At 41.7% G+C, this 21,211-nt stretch overlaps 1 protein-coding gene across 1 annotated transcript in view; it reads left to right on the top strand.

The window, feature by feature from the left end:
- Positions 1 to 11,241: 11,241 nt before the first annotated feature.
- The window catches only part of GLB1L2 (galactosidase beta 1 like 2), a 47,455-nt gene continuing 37,485 nt past the window's right edge, over positions 11,242 to 21,211 (top strand). The window contains exon 1 of the mRNA XM_008688341.2: positions 11,242 to 11,396. Within this exon, the coding sequence (XP_008686563.1) occupies positions 11,311 to 11,396 (86 nt within the window). The 5' untranslated portion in view covers positions 11,242 to 11,310. The remainder of the gene's footprint in view (positions 11,397 to 21,211) is intronic.

Here is a 21,211-nt window from a genome sequence, read left to right as displayed (position 1 = left end):
GACTGTGTTATAACACATTTCTAGGATTGTTAATCTACAAGCATTTGTTTTAGTAGAAAGATTTATGTTGAGAATATCAGTGTTGCTTACAATAGCAAAAATGTAAAATTAACCTAAAAAATAAAAAGGAAATTGTTATGAATATTATAGTATATCCATGTGATGCCGATTTGTAGGCTTTAAAAAGTCTTCAAAATCTTTAATGACTGATGTGCCTTGTTAAATCCTTAGCGTAATCTTATTCTCTAATTAAATGTGCCTTTAGGCAGATATGAATAAAATAATAACAAATTTTATTTCTGACTCTTCATACTCATTTGGAAGGAAGAAAAGAGTCTCTGGCTTAAGAGAGAGTAAGGATTACTGCTTTCTCTATGCCAGAGAAAGTACCATGTATGCTGATTGGCAAATTCCTGGTGTGTGTGTGTGTGTGTGTGTGTGTGTGTGGGAGGGGGGAATACAAGGTGCCATGAACAATGTCTTCGGGCATTTCCCTACAGCCTGTGTTTCTCCAAGGTGACCTTGTGGGTCATATGCAATCAGAGAAGGTATAGCAATTTGGTTGCTTGTTTCTGACAGGTATGACAGCAAAGTCTGGCATGGAGCACTCTGTGTCTTATTATTCCTCAGCCATCTGGATACAGTCAAGGCTCTTAATGATAGTGGACAAGTATTAGTCAAACGAATTTCTTCAAATGACACCACTGGAAATGAATCAAATTTTTATAATAAAATTATAGCACTTGACCTAAATTTGAACCATTGCAGTATAACAAAATCTTATCACCTAGTTAGATATGGTGCCTAGGAGCTTCAACAAACTTAGCAAACAATCTGGTGTTGAAAGGGAAGAAGGAACCTTCCTGCTTGGGATGAGACTAAGGAGTCAGATGATCTTCTCTCCCATTAGTCTGAATGGCTCACTGAAGGAGAATTGTATCATGCATCCACACAGTTTCTACATAAAACTTTATTCTCTGGGGCTATAGGCTCAAACCCATAAAATCTATGGATAAACTATAGACCAAGGGAGAACAACAGAAATAATAATTCTGAAGATCATATGTGTGTATTATATTTCAGGTAATATATATATGTTATTTTTAATTTTAGCAACTAGGCAGCTTTTCCACTTTGTAGTTGGAGAAACCAAGGTTTAAAGAGGTGTTTGAATACATGTCTCTCTGATTTATACCTCTTCTTCTGTTATTATACCTCAGCTCCATACCTATGTCATTTTTTTATGACTGCAAATATGAATGCAACAATACTGTCCAGAAGATATAATGTTTTCAGTGTGCTTAAAGAAAAGCGCTCACAGCTTAGAACTCTTTACCCAGTAACACTGTCCTTAAAGAAAAACAAAGCAAAAGAAAACAAAATATAGACCTTGCAGACAAACAAGGGCCAAAGGATTTTATATCATCAAAAGATCCATGTGCTGAAGGGAATTCTGAGGCAGCCTTTCTTAACTGGGGTTCCATAAGATAACACCCTACAGAAAATGTTTTCAGGGATTAGTTTCTTATTGTAATATTATAGATGCATATTTGGAAAGTTAATTCATTACAGACGATAGATCTTTTGGGAATTACAGCTTAATGTCTCTCAGTGAACCTCAGCGGAGAAAAGATATCCTAAAGAACGTATGTCAGCAGAAAGAAAATGATCCCAGTGGTAAGGTCTGAGATTCAAGAAAAATTGTGAAACAAAGGAAGGATGTTGACGAATATACAAATACATGTGAACAAACATTAATTCAATAAAAAATATACTAATGTCTAATTTGAGGGCAAAATCCGTATAAAATTCTAAGACTAGGAGAAAATATCTATGGTGAAAGAGCTGCGATAGCAAAAAAAAAAGGGGGGGACCTAAGGTTTCTGTAATGCTCAGATATTAACTTTAGATTTTGTTGAACATGTATGTTAATAAATTTAGCTTAACTGTTTAATATACATAATGCTTCTAACTTCCAAAAAACAAAACAAAACAAAACCCAAAGGGGACAAATAGAATGAGGGGGGAAAAGCAACTAAAAAACTTAACCAGTAAAAGGTAAAAGGGATTAGACAATAAAGTAAAAAATAAGTAGGAAACATATATTAAGATAGTAGAAATAAATACAAATACATTAGCAACCATAGTAAATTTTGTAAATGTACGAAACCTTAAAAGGTAAAAGTTGTAGTTTTACAAGAGATACACCTTTAACATAGTACACAACATGATAGAAAGTTAAAATAAAAAAAAAAAAACATACCATGCAGGACGCCTGGGTGGCTCAGTGTTAAGCGTCTGCCTTCGGCTCAGGGCGTGATCCCAGGGTCCTGGGATCGAGCCCTGCATTGGGCTCCCTGCTCCGCTGGGAGCCTGCTTCTTCCTCTCCCACTCCCCCTGCTTGTGTTCCCTCTCTCGCTGGCTGTCTCTCTCTCTGTCAAATAAATAAATAAAATCTTTAAAAAAAATAAGAAATAACAAGTGTCAGTGAGGATGTGGAGAAAAGGGAAACTTTATGCATTGTTGGTGGGAAGGTAAATTTCCTGCAGCCACTATGGAGAACAGTATGGAGGTTCCTTAAAAAATGTGAAATAGAAATACCATATGATTAGTAATTTCACTACTTGGTATTTACCTGAAGAAAACAAAAACACTAATTCAAAAAAATATGTGCACCTTTGTGTTTATTACAACATTACTTATAATAGCCAAGATATAGAAGCAGTTCAAATATCCATGGATAGATGAATGGATAAAGAAATTCCGATACACACACACACGCACAATGGAGTATTAGCCATAAAACGATTGAAATCTTGCCATTCATGACAACATATATAGACCTAGAGTGTATTATGCTAACTGAAGTCAGACAAAGAAAGACAAATACCGTATGATTTCACTTATATGTGGAATCTAAAAAACAAATGCACAAACAAACAGAAACATAAATACAGAGAACAAACTGGTAGTTGCCAGAGGGGGGAGAGGTGAGGGTATGGGGTGAGATAGGTAAAGGGAATTAAGAGGTACAATCTTCCAGTTACAAAATAAATCATAGGGATGAAAAGTACAACACAGGGATTATAGTCAATAATATTATAATAACTTTGTATGGTGATGGATAATAACGACACTTATTGTAGTGAACATTTTGTAATGTATATAATTGTTGAATCACTGTGTTATCCACCTGAGACTAATATAAAACCTGTCAACTATACCTCAGTTAAAAATATAAATATATACAGACCATGCAAATTCTTATTGAAAAAGGTGGAGTAACCATAATAATATCAGACAAGTAGACTGAATGATAATAGGCATTAGTAGATATAGACAATTACTGATAATGATAAAAGATTTAAGTCATGAAAAAATACTATTCTAGAGTTGTATGTCCCTAAACATTTAGCCTCAATATATAAAGCAAATATTTCTAGTTCTATACATAGAAAAAGACAAATAGAAATACTTTATATTTGAGAAAAGTTCTTGAAATTAAGATATGGTTCTTATATGAGAAAATCCATCCTTTTAAAATTCACAGTTCAGTAGTTTTTAGTGTAGTATATTCATAAGGTTGTTGTAACCATCCTCTAAATCCAGAACATTTTCCTCACTCTGAAAAGAAATCCTGTACCCGTTAACAGTCACTCCCCTGCGCCCCTCCCCAGCTCCTGACAACATTAATCTACTTGCTATCTCTATGTATTCACCTATTCTGAACATTTCATGTACATGGGATCATACAGTATGTGGCCCTTTGTGACTGGCTTCTTTCACTTGGCATAATGTTTGTAAGATTCATTCATGTAGCATAGATCAGTACTTCATTCCTTTGTGGGGATTAATTAAATTCTGTTATTTGGATACCACATTTTGTTTATCCATTCATCAATGAGTGGATATTTGAGTTCTTTCTAATTTTTGGCTGTTGTGAATAGTGCTGCTCTGAACATTCACACTCAAGTTTATGTGTGAACGTATCTTTTCAGTTCTCTTGGGTATATACCTAGGAGTGGAATTGCTGGGACACGTGATAACTCTATGTTTAATTTTTTGAGGAAACACCAAACTGTTATCCTAAGTGGCTACACCACTTTACATTCGTTCCCACCAACAATGAATGAGGGTTCTAATTTTTCCACATCCTCACTAACACTTGCTTTAATCTTATTTTTTTTTTTACTACTATAGCCATCCTAGTGGGTGTGAAATGCTATCTCATTGTCGCTTTGATTTGCAGTCCCCTAAACATGTATCCTTTTAAATACTGAGTGTAAAAATGTAGCAATGGAGTAATGTAACTGTACTTTAAGATAACAAAAATAATCTCTGAAATTTCATCCACATTTCAGCTTTTATTTTCACAGGATACTAGTATTCCTCAGCAAGTGTCATGTTAGGATAACTTTTCCTCTCAAAGCATGTCAATGTGTTCCTTTTTCAGCAGGTTCAAGAAAATAAATCATTTGCTGTTTGGCCTCCTATGTTGCTATTATTTTCTGTAAAGTATGGTATTAAGTCTTTCTTTTGCTAAAGCTTAAAATTTAAAACATGCATTAGCTGCTATTCGGTCTTTCTGAACGTCTTGCGTAAAGTAAAGGGACAAGAGAGTTTCAAAATATCTTGTATATCATGGAATTTGTTTTTGGTTGAAAAATGCTTACTTTATACTATGCTGAAATTACTTTCTAAATACGGAGCTGAAGGTCATAAATGAAGCTATACATTTGTAATTCCTAAATCATTTATGGCTTTAGCCAGGTTTGTCCTTTGCCAATGACAAATACATAGCCCCCGTATTTCCTAATTTTTCATTTGATAAATATTTCTTAGTTTGCTGTGCTAGACTAAGAAATCATGGTAACAAAGTAAAGGAGAGGCATAGCTAAATGCATCATTAATTTATTATGCTGTCAAGCGCTAAGAAGAATTCTATTTGTTCCTATATGTCCTGATATCTGATATATAAAATATGGATATTTCATATCACTAACTGGTGCATAACAAAATGACATTTGGGGAAAAGGTTTTCAGTGACATGTCTTGTAGAAGGAACTTCACACCTGGGAATCATAAGTTGGGCAGATTTTTAAAAATCTTTGGGCAGTTGGAAATGACTGAAAATAGCAAGATAGGGCAATTATTTTGAGACTTTTTTTAGCTTCCATGGACTCAAATCTGTAAGAAATTGTCTTCTTAAAATATTGTTAAGTCTGTCCTTTTGAAGCTTGATAGTGAGAACAAAATGTGACTAAGTTTTGTTTAATGCTTTCATCCTCTCTTCACGTGTTGATCATTCTTTGTTCTATCTGGATTGAACATGATTTAACATAGATGTAACTGCCTATCGTGTTGTAGCTTTTCCTCCTCATGAAATTTCAAGGTGGTGAGAATTCCCAAAGAAGACTTTTTTCCAAGACTCACAGCTGCAATGAAATTAAGTAATGCAATTAAATTCAGCTTATAAAGAGTATGTTGTTTAATGTTATGAATGGTAGACATCAAACAGTTCTAAGGTGATAAAATTGTGATATAATAATATTGGTAGCTCTTAATTATTATTTATATTTTTAGATGTATATGCTATATATGTCTATCTTCTTTATTTTCTTTAATATTTATTTATTTATTTATTTATTTATTTATTTATTTGAGAGAGAGAGAGAGAGAGAGAGAGCGCACGCACGCACATGTGGGGGAGGGAAAAGGAAGAGGAAGAGAGGGAATGTTAAGCAGACTCCCCACTGAATGTGAAGTCCAATGCAGGGCTCGATCTCATACCCCTGAGATCATGACCTGACCTGAAACCAAGAGTCAGATGCTTAACTGAATGAGGCACTGAGGCACCCCTATGTTCTTTATTTTCTAAAGATCATCTATTTACATACATTTTTTGGCTCAGAGAAGATATCATATTCTTCCTTAGAACTTATAAAGCTAATGTACTCTCTTAATATTCTTACTGGCTATTAATGTATTCCTCTATGTGCTTAAGTATTTGAAAGTTCTTAATTACTTCCGGACATTATGGTAATAGTTTTCATAATAGCCATTAATCATTATTTTGCTTAAACTTATCAATAAAGTTTTAATGTTTTACTTCATGTCACATCTCAATGGTATACCTACATTTGAAAGTTAATATTCAGATATTAACAAAAAATTCAAATGATGAGTCCAGTTCTCATTTCTTTTTCTTTTTTTTTAAATGTTTTTTTATTATGTTAGTCACCATACAGTACATCCCTGGTTTCTGATGTAAAGTTCGATGATTTATTAGTTGCGTATAACACCCAGTGCACCATGCAATACGTGCCCTCCTTACTACCCATCACCAGTCTATCCCATTCCCCCACCCCCCTCCCCTCTGAAGCCCTCAGTTTGTTTCTGAGTCCATAGTCTCTCATGCTTCATTCCCCCTTCTGATTACCCCCCCTTTCTTTATCCCTTTCTTCCCCTACCGATCTTCCTAGTTCTTGTGTTCCATAGATGAGAGAAACCATTTGATAATTGTCTTTCTCTGCTTGACTTATTTCACTTAGCATTATCTCCTCTAGTGCCGCCCATGTTGCAGCAAATGTTGAGAACTCATTCTTTCTGATAGCTGAGTAATATTCCATTGTATATATGGACCACTGACAGTGTTGCACTGTGTTTGAAATTAACCTAAGTGATCATTCTGTCACAGCGAATGCAGTAATACTGTAAATGATCCTGTATATGCCGACTCGGCCACCAGCCCCTATCCACTTCACCTACTCAAGGATATTGCTCCAGAGATTCTGCAAAGGCTCTGCTACTTGACGGTTTTCACTCTCCTTCGATCATAATCACTATCAGCATACAGTCGTTCCTATCTAAAGTAGAAATGAAGTCAGAATACTACCCCTGACTCTGAGTTAAGAACCACCAGCTACTGTTCCAATTATTGATTCCCCTTTCACTCTTAGACTCTTCATCCTTTCTAAACCTATTCCAGTCAGCTTCCCTGACCCTAACCCCCACCTCCACCTAAGCTGCCTGCACTCTAGTCACCAAAACCCTCCGTGGACTGAATCCGTTGATTCATTATCAGTCTTTCCTTCACTTGACCTGTCAGCACCATGTAACGTAGGGCATTACTGCTTCCTCCTTGGTAACTTCTCTCTCTTGGTGTTCAGGATGCTATCTTTTCTGAGTGTTCTTCCTGCCTCACTGGCTGCTCCTCCTAGTTCAGCTTTGCTGGTTTCACCTCTTTTCTCAGTGTCAGGTGACCCAGGGCTCATCCTTGGTCCTCTTTTTCGGTCTGCACTTACTTCATTGGTGATCTCACCCAGGCTCATGCCTTTAAATACCAACTCTGTGTCAATGTCTAAATTTATATCTCCACGCCAGAGCTCTCTCCTGAACTTTAGGCTTGTGCATTCAATAGCTTATGTGATATCTCTACTAGCACGTTCACAGATATCTCAAACTCAACCAGCCCAAGTTGCACTTCGGATATTCCCCTACAAACCCCACGGCCCTCTCCATCTTGGGTAAGGGCAACCCCAATTCTTCCAGTTTCTTAGGCCCAGCATGTTGGAGTAATTCTTGAATCCTCTTTATTTCTGTCACCCCACAAATGATCCTGGAATCACAACAATCCTCCAGTCTCTGCTTTCAAACTATTTCCAGCAATCCAACCCTCCCCACCACCTCCGTTCCTACCACCCTTGTGTGAGCCAGCATCATCTCTCACTGGGATTGCTGCCTCGAAGCTGGCCTCCTTTCTTCTGCTCTTGCGCACTCCTGGTGAGCCTCGACACAGCAGCTAGAGAAGACTTTCAAAGCATAATTGAGGTCCGAAGCCTGCAGTGGCTCCCGGTTTATTTGGAGTCAGAGTCCTCTGAAAGGCCTTCCATCTTTAGGGCCCTGTACTTCTCTGACTTCACTGCCTTTAGTTCTCTCCCTCCCTTTCACTTCCCACGCGGATCTTGCAGTTCCCAGAACACCCTGTCATGCTCCTGCCTGAGAGCCTTTGCACTGTGGGTTCTCTCTGCTTGCATAGCCCTTCCTCCAGATATCTGCATGCATGGTTAACTCTCACCTCTTTCAGATCTTTGCTCAGTTAACATCGGTTCAGCAAGGTCTCCTCTGTGCACGCCCCTCCCCCCACGCTCAAAATCTCCTTCCTTCATCTACTTTCTTTTTGCAATGCAATTTATTACCTTTGGGCATACTCTACAATTTACTTATTCATGTGTTAATTTTTGATGTCTTTCTTCCTCAGCTTAAAAATAAATTTCAAAGGGAAGGATCCTCATCCACTGATTTACCGCAAGCACCTAAAACAGTGTTCAGCACACAGTAGTCATTAAACATTTGTTGCTTACTTCTTAATGAATGGAATATTGAATCAGGTCTTTGGCTTTTCTGCCTTCCAAAGGCTGAGGCTGAAAAGTGATCTTTTTGAACTATAAAGGCCAACGATGAAGTTCAGTGCATCCCTCCCCAATGCATACAGACAGGTCCCTTCCAGTCCCACTGACACATCTCTTGGGGTGAAAAGCCTTGACTACTTCTCTTAACTTGGATCTGCTTTCTTTTTCTCTTTCTAAGGCCAAAATCACCTTCCTGGGACTTTCTATTTTCTTTTTGTCTACGGTTGAAATTGCCCTCATTTATTCCCAGAAATTCCCCCATGTTCTTAATTTCTTTGCTCAAGACTCTTTGGCAACTTAACATCATAACTGGTCTTGTCCTGTAACCTGGAGCAAAAGAGCTGGAGAGGGTGGGTGGAGAGGGCTGGTCCAGGCATCTGTCTATAAGGAGGAGGGTGAAGAAGAGCTGGTTGTATCATGGTCCAGCGGCCCAAGTAGTTGCTCTATCACAGAAGCCACAATTTGCATCTTGTTCCCATGACTTTAAGACAGATTTCATCAAATGTTTTTCTAAAATTCAGATGCATTATACTTAAGGCATTATAAAAAATAAGACGTGAATAAATGAATAATTGATCTATAAACCTGTTTGTTACCTATTAAAAATAAAAATAAAACAGCCAATAAGGTTAGTTTGATATGATTATTTTTCTTGAGAGCCTCCACTGTACTGATTCTGAATGACTGTAACTTTTATTCTGCCACCCCCCCACCCCGGGGTGGGGGTTCTCGTTATACTATGTGGGGTAGGTGACTTCTCAAAAAAGGAACTGTGCTCTCTGGGACTGTTGGAGCTCTAACTTAAGGTCGTGGGCTAAGGATGTCAACAGGACTTCATTAAAAAAAAAAAAAAGTTTTGTATGTTTTCTAAACCAAAACCCTGACACCAGAAAGGTAGCCTGTAAAGATTGATTCCTGAACCTCAGGGATTTGTTGCCATCCCAAGCGCCTTGCCAGACCACGTTTTTACATCTCCACGAGGCAGTCATTTAACTGTAGCTTCTGTTCCCAGGATTTGAGTATTTCATTGTCTGCTTTGGGTTAAAGTCATTACACATTCTGCAAAGGGGTATTTTGAAGGAGTATCTTGCTAACATTTTAAAAACCAAAAGTCTCGACTCCTTAGCAAAACACCTCTCAGGTTAGTGCTATCTTTGTAAGACTCTCTGTGGTATCATTAAAGCCAGATAAAGTGAAATTGTTCCTAAATTGTGGATAGCTCTATTTATAGTTCTGAGCTTCCCAGAAAGTTAAGGATTAATGATTTTTTTTTTTAAAAAAGCTGAGTTGTTTATGTTTTCTTTCATAAATAAAAACAAGGGATACAGGGATGGGCTAAGAATTTCAGAGGTTTTATAGCTCATATTAACAGGTTTTTACTAATATCTGAAAAAAAATGGAGATGCTGGTATTGATTATTAACTTGAGGATCCCCTGATGTGTAATAGATTGTACTACTGCTCAGGAATATCATAAGGAGTGAGGAGTGAGCGTTGGGTATGTGTCAGGGAGAGGTCTCCAAAGGTAAAAAGGGGGCTAACCTCTGACACTTTCCCCATGTCTCATGGGCTAGCTTTTATCCCAATTATGTTAGAATATTTTTATGATAGTCCTAATAACCATCAAGCAATTATATGTCTTTTAAAAAATGGAGAAAAGGTGTTGATTTTATAGTGTGTGACGGGGGAGCTACTTCTCTCTCTGAATGTCTCCAGGAATGTTTCTGGCCCTGCTAGCCTCCCCCCTTGTTTGGTGGTTTTTTTCTCTCCTCGGTTTAACTTTTCATCCCTACTAAATATTTGCCTAATGCTAGTTCAAGGACCCTTCACAGCAAACTCTGCATGTCTTTGTTCTGAGCAGTAAAATCTCATTTTGCTCCTATCAGTTTCACAAGTTCAAAACTATGTACAAGTGTAGGAAGTGGTTTTGAAACATGCAACAGGGGATATTTTCTAGAAACTCGGATGCTCTGAAAAAACATTAGCCTTCCTAGAAAATGTTCCAGATATGCTTTCAGTAAAATCTGAATTTTGTTCTTAGGATGAGTTGGGTGTGTGTGATTGTTAGAAAGCATAGATTTGCCCAAATATTACGCAATATCCTTTGTGACATAATTCTGTACCAGAGTAAGAATTTTATTCGTCCTTTCATAAAATTTGAGGGTTTTATCTGGACCTTTTTTAAGATGAAAAATTGAAAGTGCTGGGAGTCAGGACCAGAATAAGACTTGTGGAAACTAAAGGCAAAAAATATTTTGGTGCTCCTTCCTCTGCACCTTACCACCCCCCATGCTATTCAAACGTGAACCACACTAAGCCATAAAATATGTCTAAAGGAAATTCTACAACGTTCTGACTTTTCATATGATACTTCGCTACTTCAAAATTTTTTTTCTTCAAATCTGAATTGTTTTAAAGCATTGTGTTGGCTTTGCAGGCGCCTTTAATACATGCTTGCTAATGTAGCGCGGTGGGGGTTGTGCTCTACGATGCGCAAGGACTGTGCAACACGCGCCCGGTATTTTTGCACCTGTTTGCATATCACGTGCAGGAAAATTGCAGAAACAGCCAGCGCCTCCCTGAGACTAGGGGGAGGTGGGCGGGGGAGACCCAGGGAGCCTCCCGTGAGCCTTTCGGGAGCCTTCCGGGAGCTGGAAACAGTCTGGGAGGCAGCCCACCCCGCCTCCGTTGCGGGCCCCGCCCCCGCCTACGCTGGGCCCGCGGCGCGAGGGGCGGGGCCGAAGTCCTCAACCAATGAGCGCCTGCGGGCCGGGCGGGACACGGGCCAGTCGCCCGGGAGACCCAGAGCACGGCCCCGCCCCCCGTCCCGAGCCTCTGGCGCTCAGCTGAGTGCAGGCTACAGTGCTAGCTGCGGTCCTAGCGCCCCGCGTGAACGCGCGATGGGCAAGTGGTGCTTCGGGCGAAAGCCGGGCCGCACACTCGGACTCCTGATGCTGGTGATCTTGAGTTTCCTGGTGTTCCGCAGGTGAGAGAGCCCCGCCCGGCACTTGCCGGACTCCAGACACCTCAGCCTTCCACACCCGCAGTTTTCGCCTCCCCTCTCACCTGAGGGAGGCAGCCCCAAGAGTCCGCGTCCCGCGAATTACGAGTCCCCACCGGGAAAGGGTATCCAGCCTCTTCTTTTTTGGGTTGGGCGTCCCTCTCCACACTAGGCGCTTCTGCTCCTGCCTCGAGATCCAGGCTTCCAGGTGACACTAGGCGCGGTCCTCTCAGTCCCCTGGCGTCTGTGCCCTAGAGCTTCCCCACTTGTGATGCCCGGGCTCTGCTTTCCTCGTGGATACTCCTAGCTCTCTGGGAAGGCCAGCAGAGCTAGCCTTCAGGTCTCTTTCAGATGTCCCCCGATCACTGCTCCGCCCCTAGTGCCCCTTGGGGAACCCGCTTCTACTGTTCTCCCGGGTCCCCACATTTCCTACCAAGCCTGCTGGGAGGCTTCTCTATTCACCAGAAGCCAGAGCTCCAGGGATCACAGCTATGGTCTATCTCACTTGCTCAGCGCAGTCATGAGATCGCTGTCCCATGGGTCCTCCAAAATTCTCAATCCTGGATTTATTTGCCCCACTTTAGGATTGATATGTCTTCTCTCTCCAATTTCCCACGTTGGTCAGTCATCAGCTCACTCCTTCCCAGCCCCCTTTTACAAAGGGTTATCTGTGCCGAGTGGTTGTGTTAGTTGTAGAAGGACTTACCCACAGCCTGTGTGGGTGCCCTAGCCCAGAACTTTTGTAAACTCTATTTATAGTATTTTACAGTCCTGACCATGTCTTTCAGGTCGATGGCTGGCACTTTCCATATTCAAAACCTCCAGTGTTGCTGGGAAAGCAGACCAGCAGTACCAAATGCTTTGGCACTGAAAATTAACGTGAAGCAGGTGATGTGGGGGCACACACAAAACCCCTTCAGCTTTATCTTTTGCTTCCTCCAATCCCCTTTGTTAGTTTCTCCGAATTTCCTCTGGGAGGTAGGGATGGTTTTGATGGAGACGAATATCTGAATGTTTTTGCTGCTACAGAACACATTCAGAAACTCTCTTTCCACCTTTTTAAGACTTATACTTTGTTTTACCTCTTCTTGGCTTTGGAGTTGGTGAGGATGTCATAATGTTGTTTGAGAGAAAGAAATGGTGCTCTTCTCATTCTGGGGCCCAGAAAACTTACGAGGCATTTTGTTTTCCGAGTTGTTCCCAAGACTTTTTTCCATCTTGTCAGTGATCTCTAATCCATTCCTCTTTGAAGACTGGTCCTGGCTCTTGTAGGATGCTCAGCCTTCCTCCTGACGCAAGGCTGATGCAAAGCCCAGAGGGATTACTCAAAGCAGAGTAATGCATGCAGCAGGGTATCAAGGAGCCCACACCCCAGAGAGAAAGGCTAGAGGTGTGCAGGTAGCGTGTAGTTTGCCCATTGTTGGAGGTCAAGGATATGATAGTCCCTACAGGGGCATTGAGGGGCAGCTCTGAGGGACTTGAGTTGGGCCAAGCAGTGCACCCTAATAGTCCACAGGAAAAGGTGTAGGAAGGAGGCTGGGTGTTTGTTGGTGTCTGGCAGGAAAGAAGATGACGTGTCAGGTAGCCGACTGGCTGTGAAGAAGCCTGAGCTTCTCATAGGGGAGTTAACCATGTCCCTACCTGGGTTGGAGTGGCCATAGCAGGAGTCAGTCAGGGGCTTATGGAGGTGCCTGGGAATAGCTATAACTCAAGCCCGAGGAAATGTTTGAAATGCTTAGCAAAGTCGTTGTTATTCCTGATATCCCTCCTTTCTCAGCAAGTCAGATGGAGGCCAGAGAAGCTCTGACCCAAATTCAGGGCCATCTCTTAGGGTCCTTCAGAATATATGTCTTTGGGCATCTTTTAAATTTAATCACCCGCATGGTATTGGGCTTTTTGCCCAATTCCTCCTGTTTGCCATGGCCTGGACACCAAGGATTATCTCTGGAGGGTAGAGGAGAACACACGCTTTGTCACTTCTTCTTCTTCTTTGTCACCTTGCTCTAGCTTTGACTGGATCATTAACTGAGTGGGAGGTGGGGACCCCTCCCAGCTGTTGCTGGGAATGTGGATATGACAGTGGAATATAGGTCACATGGGAATTGGCTACTCAGCTGGCAGCTTTGTGGGGCTGAGCTGTCAGGATCAGCCCTTTTCCTGCACCTCAGAAGGCAGGTATTTGGGTGGGGGAGGGTGCTGCTGGGCTCCAGCTTTTGTTCTTTCCCATGAACTTTATTGGGCTGGTTCATGATCAATCATAGCTGTTTGATTATATCACATCCAAGAAATAGGAGGACCAAGATGACTTTTGAGGATGATTTCAACCTTTGGTATTTTTTTAGCTTGAACAGTGGTCTGAAATTACCTTTACTGCAGTGTAATTGTCACGCGATAAGCCGCACATGTTTAGCTTGTACAGTCTGATAAGTTTTTGTGCACATATCTACCTGTGAAAATACCACCACAATTTGGAGAGGGAAAATATCCATCAGCCCTAGAAATTTCCTTGTGCCCCTGTGCATCTCTCTCTGGCCCTTCTCTGCTCCCCCACTCCTAAGCACACTGATCTGTGGCTTTCTGCCACCATATATTAGTTTGCATTTTCTGGAGTTTTATAGAAATGTAATCCTAAAGCATGTACTCTGTTTTAATTTGGCTTCTTTCACTCAGTAGATTATTTGGAGATCTTTGATGCATATCAGTGTGAACCGTGTCTGAGCTAGTTGCCTTTCCTTGTCTTTCCTCCTCCCACCCCATGGACGCAAGAATGCCTGCTTGATATGATCAAGGCATGGTTCCCACTCAGGACTCTTTTCCTCAATATAAATGCATCACTGAGCAATAATTCAGTTAACTCTGCATCTCTTATACCTGATAGTTTAGCTGGCAAAAGTCAGGAGAAGAAAGTGGCGAGGTAGGCACCCTGCATCATGCCTTCTTAAAGGTAAGTTCATCTGTTTGCCCAGCTCTACGTCACTCAGTGCTCCTACACTGTGGATTCTAGACTCCATACTCTTCCTGAAGGAAAAAAGAGGAGAGCCTATCAAAATCTTCTCTTTATAGAAGGTGGATGACTTAGCAACATGATCTGGTCACTTTTTTTTTTTTTATAATGATTTTTTATTATATTATGTTAGTCACCATACAGTACATCCCCGGTTTTCGATGTAAGGCTCGATGATTCATTAGTTGTGTATAACACCCAGTGCACCATGCAATATGTGCCCTCCTTACTACCCATCACTGGCCTATCCCATTCCCCCACCCCCCTCCCCTCTGTAGCCCTCAGTTTGTTTCTCATAGTTGATCTGGTCACCTTTGATCCAAATCATGGCCAGTCCTGCCTTCCAAGAATGTGTGGACAAATTGTGCCTCTCTTCCTGGGCTTCTGCGAGGTCATTGGTTTTATGAGCTTTGCCTGTTCTGGGACTCTACCCTGCTTGAGGCCTGAGTCATATTCCCTGGAATGTTTGAACACTTCGAACACTGTTCCTTTCATCTTCTAGTAGTGAAGTTTTCAGCATCTGGGAAGTGTCTCTTTCAGCAGGTAGTCATTTCTCTGACACAAGCGGAGAAACATGGCTATCTGGGCAGTGCCTCAGTCAGAGAGAGAGAGGTAGGATGTCTGAGCCACCCTGTGCTGGGAAGATACAGTTGGCATTGAGATTCTTTCACTGCCATACTAGCCAACTGAAGGGTACCAGAGTATCTTAGAGCAAGAGCATGGATATTATTGCTGTATTTGTGATTGAAGGGATTGTGATAACCAGGAGATGCAGGGCAAAAGCTACACAGCCTTGGCAGCAGAAGTATTGGAAGGTTGGCCAAAGAGTTCTCTGTACCTTGGGTCAAGGAAGTAGCAAGTGAAATAAAAGCCCTTAATCTTTGATGAAATGACTCAGAGTTCCATTATATTGCCTTGAATGCTCTTCTAATAAAGATTCAGGAGATGCTGGAGTTTAGAGAGGTCTTTTCAGAACATTTAGCACCTGAAAAAGACTCTGGAGGCCAGCCCCCCTCTCCCTGGTTCCTCCCCCCTCATCCAGCACAGTTCTTCTGGTATAGGGATATTTGCTGCTTCCTCCCCACTCAGTTTTATTTCTTGCTTAAATCTTTTGCTCTGGATATTAAAGGCCCTGTTGAAAAAGAGTCCCTATTGTGTGAGACTTCTGGGAAACAAGGGCAGAGGTGTTTTTAGAGGCTAATGGTAATGAAGCAAATAACTCTTGACTGAGGTTTACTAGATAGAGACTCTTAGTAGATGGTACTCACTGCTTTCATGCTCCCACACTCAGCAAGACAGGTAGTGGCATTTTTCCTTTCAAGAACATGCTGTGTTTTCCTGCAAAGTTTATTTTGTGAGTAGGTAATCTATGTAAAGGATTAAATATTCAAATACTATAAGGAGGAAAATAAAGCCCCCACTCCTGGCCCTTAGGCAGCCCTCTCCACCCGACCAGAGGTGATTACTAATAATGGTTTCTCCCAGGGGCATTCTGTGCATATATAAGAAGGCAGCTATATGTATTACCCCATTTGTCCATTAGGGATATAATTTATTCAAACAATTCCCTATTGATGGGCATTGATTGTTTGCAATCTTTTATTTACTGCAAAGTTGCAACGTATGTTAACTACACTGGAATTAAAATAAAATAATATAAAAACAACAACAAAAAAACCCCCAAAGATGCAATGAATATCTGTTGGGTATATTTCTGTCCCTAGAATTGCTGACCATATGAGATATTCATTTTAAATCTGGATAGACATTTAAAATAAGTAAGTAAAAATAAGATAAGATAAGTAAGATAGCACATTCTATTTCTGTTGGATCAATATGAGGGAGATTCTGAGCTCTATAGTCCAAAGGGGAAATTCTGTTTAATCTGCATATGTATAGCTTCTTTGTGTCTTTAATAACTAGTCTGTCTCTTGTATATCTATGTGCATAAGTCTCATGTGGTGGATTTTAAAAAATATTGAACATATTTATGTTTCCCCTGTTTCATGAAGTCATTTTATTCTCATTCCACAAGCATCTCTAAGAGCAGTCTTGCTATCAGTAGAGTCCTCTGGGTTATCTAACAGAATTTTACCCCTTTCTAGGTTGAGTTTTAACCCTTTTTTATTTATGATGCCACAATGGAAATTTTCCCCCAAATGAAAAATTTCTGTTACATAACATCAGGATATTTTTATTAATATGTGGTTGATTACGACTGTTCGTATATGGTTGAGCAGTTTTATTGCTTCACCAATGGGTCTCAAGGTGTTGGTGTAATAAGTGTTTATTCACATATAAACTCCCTACATATTCAGATGTCGCCCTTTGAACCAGTAGCATGTCCCTGCAACATGTAGGCAGCCAGTTGGCCTGACCTGCTGGAGCCTGGGTGCTAGGCCATTTCCTGGCTTACCAAGAAGCCTTTTCAGAGGGAAGGACAGAGGTACTAAGGTTGCAGTAGTGCCACTGACCTGCAAAATGCTGCAACATGACCTCGCATCTCTGCAAAATGAGTATACTAGATTTTGTAATGGAAGGTTCACGCCCTTTGGAAATATTTAATGCTGTTCCAGCAAAGCAGGAGCCTAAAGCATTGGGCCCAAGCCAAGGATCACATTCAGGGAGCTGGATCAGCTACAAGGACAGAGTTCCATTTTGCTGGGGCTGAAGTTCTTGGGGTTCCAGGATTGATCCAAGAGCCGTTATTCTGGATTAGAGGCATTAAGGGCACTGGCCTGGGCCAAAGAGTGGGCAGCTCCTTCCTTAGGCCCTCAAGCTCCCTGGCTGAGGGAGGAGTGTACAGCCTGAAGACTAGTAAGGCCAAAATATCCTCAAGTGGGCAGTTGAAGGGAATGGGATGCCCAAGGAAATGGGACCTCATGGGAACCTGTAACCCTCTCAGAATCTTGGAGTGAGGACTAGGAATTTGTACTTAGATCCAGGTGAGGAGATTTCTATGCGTGATGATGTCTTTTGGGCAGTTGAACATAACTGCCATCTAAATAATGGTCTCTGGCATGACAACTTGGATGAACAAAGAGGTGAGTGTTTTCTTGATCAGTATCTTTAATGCGATGCCTTGGACTCACGTGCGGGGGAACCTCTGCTTGGGGTGGCCCTAGCAGGATCACAGTGCACCTGGAAATTGGGTTTGTAAGTTATCTCCCAAGTATACGTTATGTATAGTGACAAAATCACCAATCCTTAGGGTCAGCGAAGACTTACGCTCTGTGAATTGAAGGACTATTTCTGCAGATTCCTACCTCATGCACTGAGTTTGTCCACACCCTTGGCCAGCCTAAAATGGCAATGGCGTTGCCTGGTCTCTGCTGGAGGCCAGTATGCCTCAGAAGTTGATGTTGTCCCTGCCACACCTGGTTGGGTGGGTACTGGTTTGTCTGAATCTGGTCAGATTGTGTTCTATGACTGGAGGCTGAAGGAAATGGCTGGGACTCCAAGTGAAGCCCCCCAGTCCTGCTATGGCCCCCATTGCTGATCAATATTTGCAGGATTTACAGGTGACATAGGGTTGCCTTCTGGCATGGCAAGAGCCTTTCAGACCTGCCTTGCTGAGCACACTCTGTTCAAGGAGATCATTCAAGTAGGTGACTGGATCTGTCTCTTCTCCCACCCCACCTGGAAGACCGTCTCTGAGAGCTGACAATCAATTCAGGGGCCCATTTCACATGAAAGAGGTTGTAAGCTTGTCACCAGCTCATCTGGCTTTTTTCCCACTCAAGCACATTAACCCAGCACTTTGGACCATGTCCAGTAACATCCGGCCGGTGTGGAGCTGGCACTGTGTCCTTTGTCTTCATGATCCACGATGGTGATAAAGTATAAGAAGGATTCGTTCCTCTACCCCCAACATCTTCCCAGTCACTGCCTGATGGCAGCTCCTCACCGTAGGGAACTCAGGCCCCAAGTCCTCTGCCTGTGGTTTTTGCCTATAGCTTGCACAGCCTATTATCACCTGCCAAAAGGGATGGTAGCGACCAGAAAGTGGAAGTCTTGTTACATGGTGTGAGGCCCTGTCAGAAATCGCGACACATGTGCCTTCTTCCAGGAACCTCACGTGGACAGTGGACAGGGTATGGCTCTGAGCAGAGCAAACCTGAGGACAAGTTAGGTCAGTGACCAAGACCTGCTCTTCAGTTATTTCTCAGACTGAAAACTTACTTAGCCTGCAATGAAACAAAGATACAAAGGCAACAGAATTTCCAGGAAAAAGTAATATACGCTCTAGCTAGAAAGAAGGCAGATGCCCTGGTCTCCTCAAAAAAAGTATCAACAAGGGGCGCCTGGCTGGCTCAGTTGGTGGAGCATGTGACTCTTGAGCTCAGGGTTTTGAGTTCGTGCCTCACAGTGGGCAGAGATTACTTAAAAGAAAGGAAGGAAGGAAGAAAGAAAGAAAGAGAGAAAGGAAGAAAGAAAAAAAAGCAAGCAAGCAAGCAAGCAAGCTTTCTGTAATCTAAATAAATAAATAAAAGCTTTCCAATAAAAGCTTTCTACAATCTAAAGAAAAAAAAGTTTCAACATGAATTACTTGCTCCCTGGAAAAGCCACAGAAACCAGGGTTTCCTAAGGATTTGGTTAGCTCCTTGGTAACAGGCCTAATTTGGAAGGAAAGTCTCTCTGACCTGATGTAACCACACAGTTTCCAGTTTCTTTATATTGTTATTACTAAGTTAATTACTCAGGAAGCATGGGGGTTGTTATTAATTTATGATCACTAGTACTAATGACTGTTATCAGTATTAATAACTATTTGCATGGTGCTTTCTCATTTATGAAGCTCTAATGTGTATTATCTCATTTTCTTACAGTGAATTCCTTGGAGAAATACCACATTTATCATCCTCATTTTCTCAATGAATTCATCCTTTTCATTAATAGATTAAAAACTCATTTAGTAACCTACCAGAACACTTTCAGAAAGGAAACAGTTGAATTCTCCAGAATTTGGAATTTGATAATGAGCTAGCTTTGTTGTTTGCAGTGTTAGCTTCATACCTCTTAATAAGCGCTGAGAGGAAATATGTTTTAAAAAATCTAGAAAATGATAGCACATAAAGACAGTAGCAAACAGAAGCTCTATCCAGGAAGAGATTATATATACATATATCAAAGGATGAGATACAGATTAGTGCTTCTCAAACTTTACCTTGGGGTCTGGTTGAAATGCAGATTCTGATTCAGGTCTCAGTTAAGGCCTGAGTTTCCGCATTTGTAGCAAACTCCAGATGAAGAGACTCTGCAGGTGCAGACCACATCTGGAGACATAAGCCCAGAAGGAGGTTTCCTAATGACTAGTTACCAGCTAGGGGACAGATTAGGGAGAGTGTGTTACTAGCAGGGAATGTGTTGGAACAAAGGGTCACAGAGAGTGCTTCCAACCCTGTCTACACCTCTGCACTGAGTGGGTGGGGAGAGGGAGGCTCTCACAGCATTCGGAAGACACCTTAAACAAAAGTTAAGGTCAGTGATGTGAGCTTGGTGAGTTGGAGATTGTTCTTTTGAAGTTCTGGCCAGTGAATAAGGAGTGCTGCCCAGTGGAGTGATTGCTAAATTGTATTTTCACTGTCTTTAAAAATAATGAGATTTTGTGTGTGCTTGTGTGTATTTTCACCACTGGACCGCCAATATACCCCCTGTGTTTAAGAAGAGAACCTGTCCATCAGTTCTTCCTCAGTCTAGCCTGGGGTGAGCCTGGAGGGTGGGGCACCTGAGGGGATGCCTGGGGGTGTCAGGTGGGGAGAGTAAATAAAGCCTAGTGAGTACATGAGGCAGGAAGGCAGTGTGTGTTCTTTGGAGCGGATACGGTGAAAACTAAAGGAGACCAAACTCCACTGTGTGTATGAGAAACTTCAGACACAGCCAGAATACCAGGAGCTTGTGGCCAAAGGAGAGAGTGGGGGTGGGAAGAGCCAGAGCAAGGAGGTGGCTAGGAGGCCCAGACAGTGGTCATGGGGGCCTGAAGCCTCTTTTGAGTATCCAAGGCCTCATCCTTTAGGGCAGAGTTGGCAGTTTCCTGTAAAGAGACACATAGAAGGGGCGCCTGGGTGGCTCAGTCGTTAAGTGTCTGCCTTCGGCTCAGGGCATGATCCCGGAGTCCTGGGATCAAGCCCCGCATCAGGTTCCTCCGCTGGGAGCCTGCTTCTTCCTCTCCCACTCCCCCTGCTTGTGTTCCCTCTCTCACTGGCTGTCTCTATCTCTCTGTCAAATAAATAAATAAAATCTTTAAAAAAAAAAAGGGACACATAGTAAATGTGTTCAGCTTTGCAGACTACACAGTGTCTATCATAGCAACGTCACTGTGCCCCAAAGTAGCCACAGACAGGACTGAAGTGAGTGGGCATGGTGGGGTGTCAGTAAAACTATTTATGGACATTGGAATATGAAGTTGATATACTTTCTTGTGTCCCAAAATCTTGTTTTTTTTTTGGTTTCTTTCCAACCACTTAAAAATGTGAAAGACATTTGTAGCTCGCTGCACAAAGACAGGACGTGGGGTGGCTTTGGCCCACACCGGGGGTTTGCTGACCGCTGGTCAGGGCGCTGGGTTGGTTTGGCCGGATCCCGGCGGATAGACATTTCACTGTAAAATTTTAGAAATTGTAATAAGATGGCACAAAATCTTGCATATAAAATGTGATTAGACAGTAAATTAAATGGTTTAAAGTGGAGAGATTGGGATTATTCCATATTAAGGACATAAAAAAAAACCCACTGAGGCTGTTCTCTCTAATATGCAAAGCATGCAAAAATAAACATTTCAAATAGTGACAAAACT

The sequence above is a fragment of the Ursus maritimus genome, unplaced genomic scaffold (assembly GCF_017311325.1).
Source record: "Ursus maritimus isolate PB19 unplaced genomic scaffold, ASM1731132v1 scaffold_16, whole genome shotgun sequence".
Taxonomy (NCBI): Eukaryota; Metazoa; Chordata; class Mammalia; order Carnivora; family Ursidae; genus Ursus; species Ursus maritimus.
Note: the sequence above shows the minus strand (reverse complement) of the source record. Positions and strands in the feature narration are given on the sequence as shown.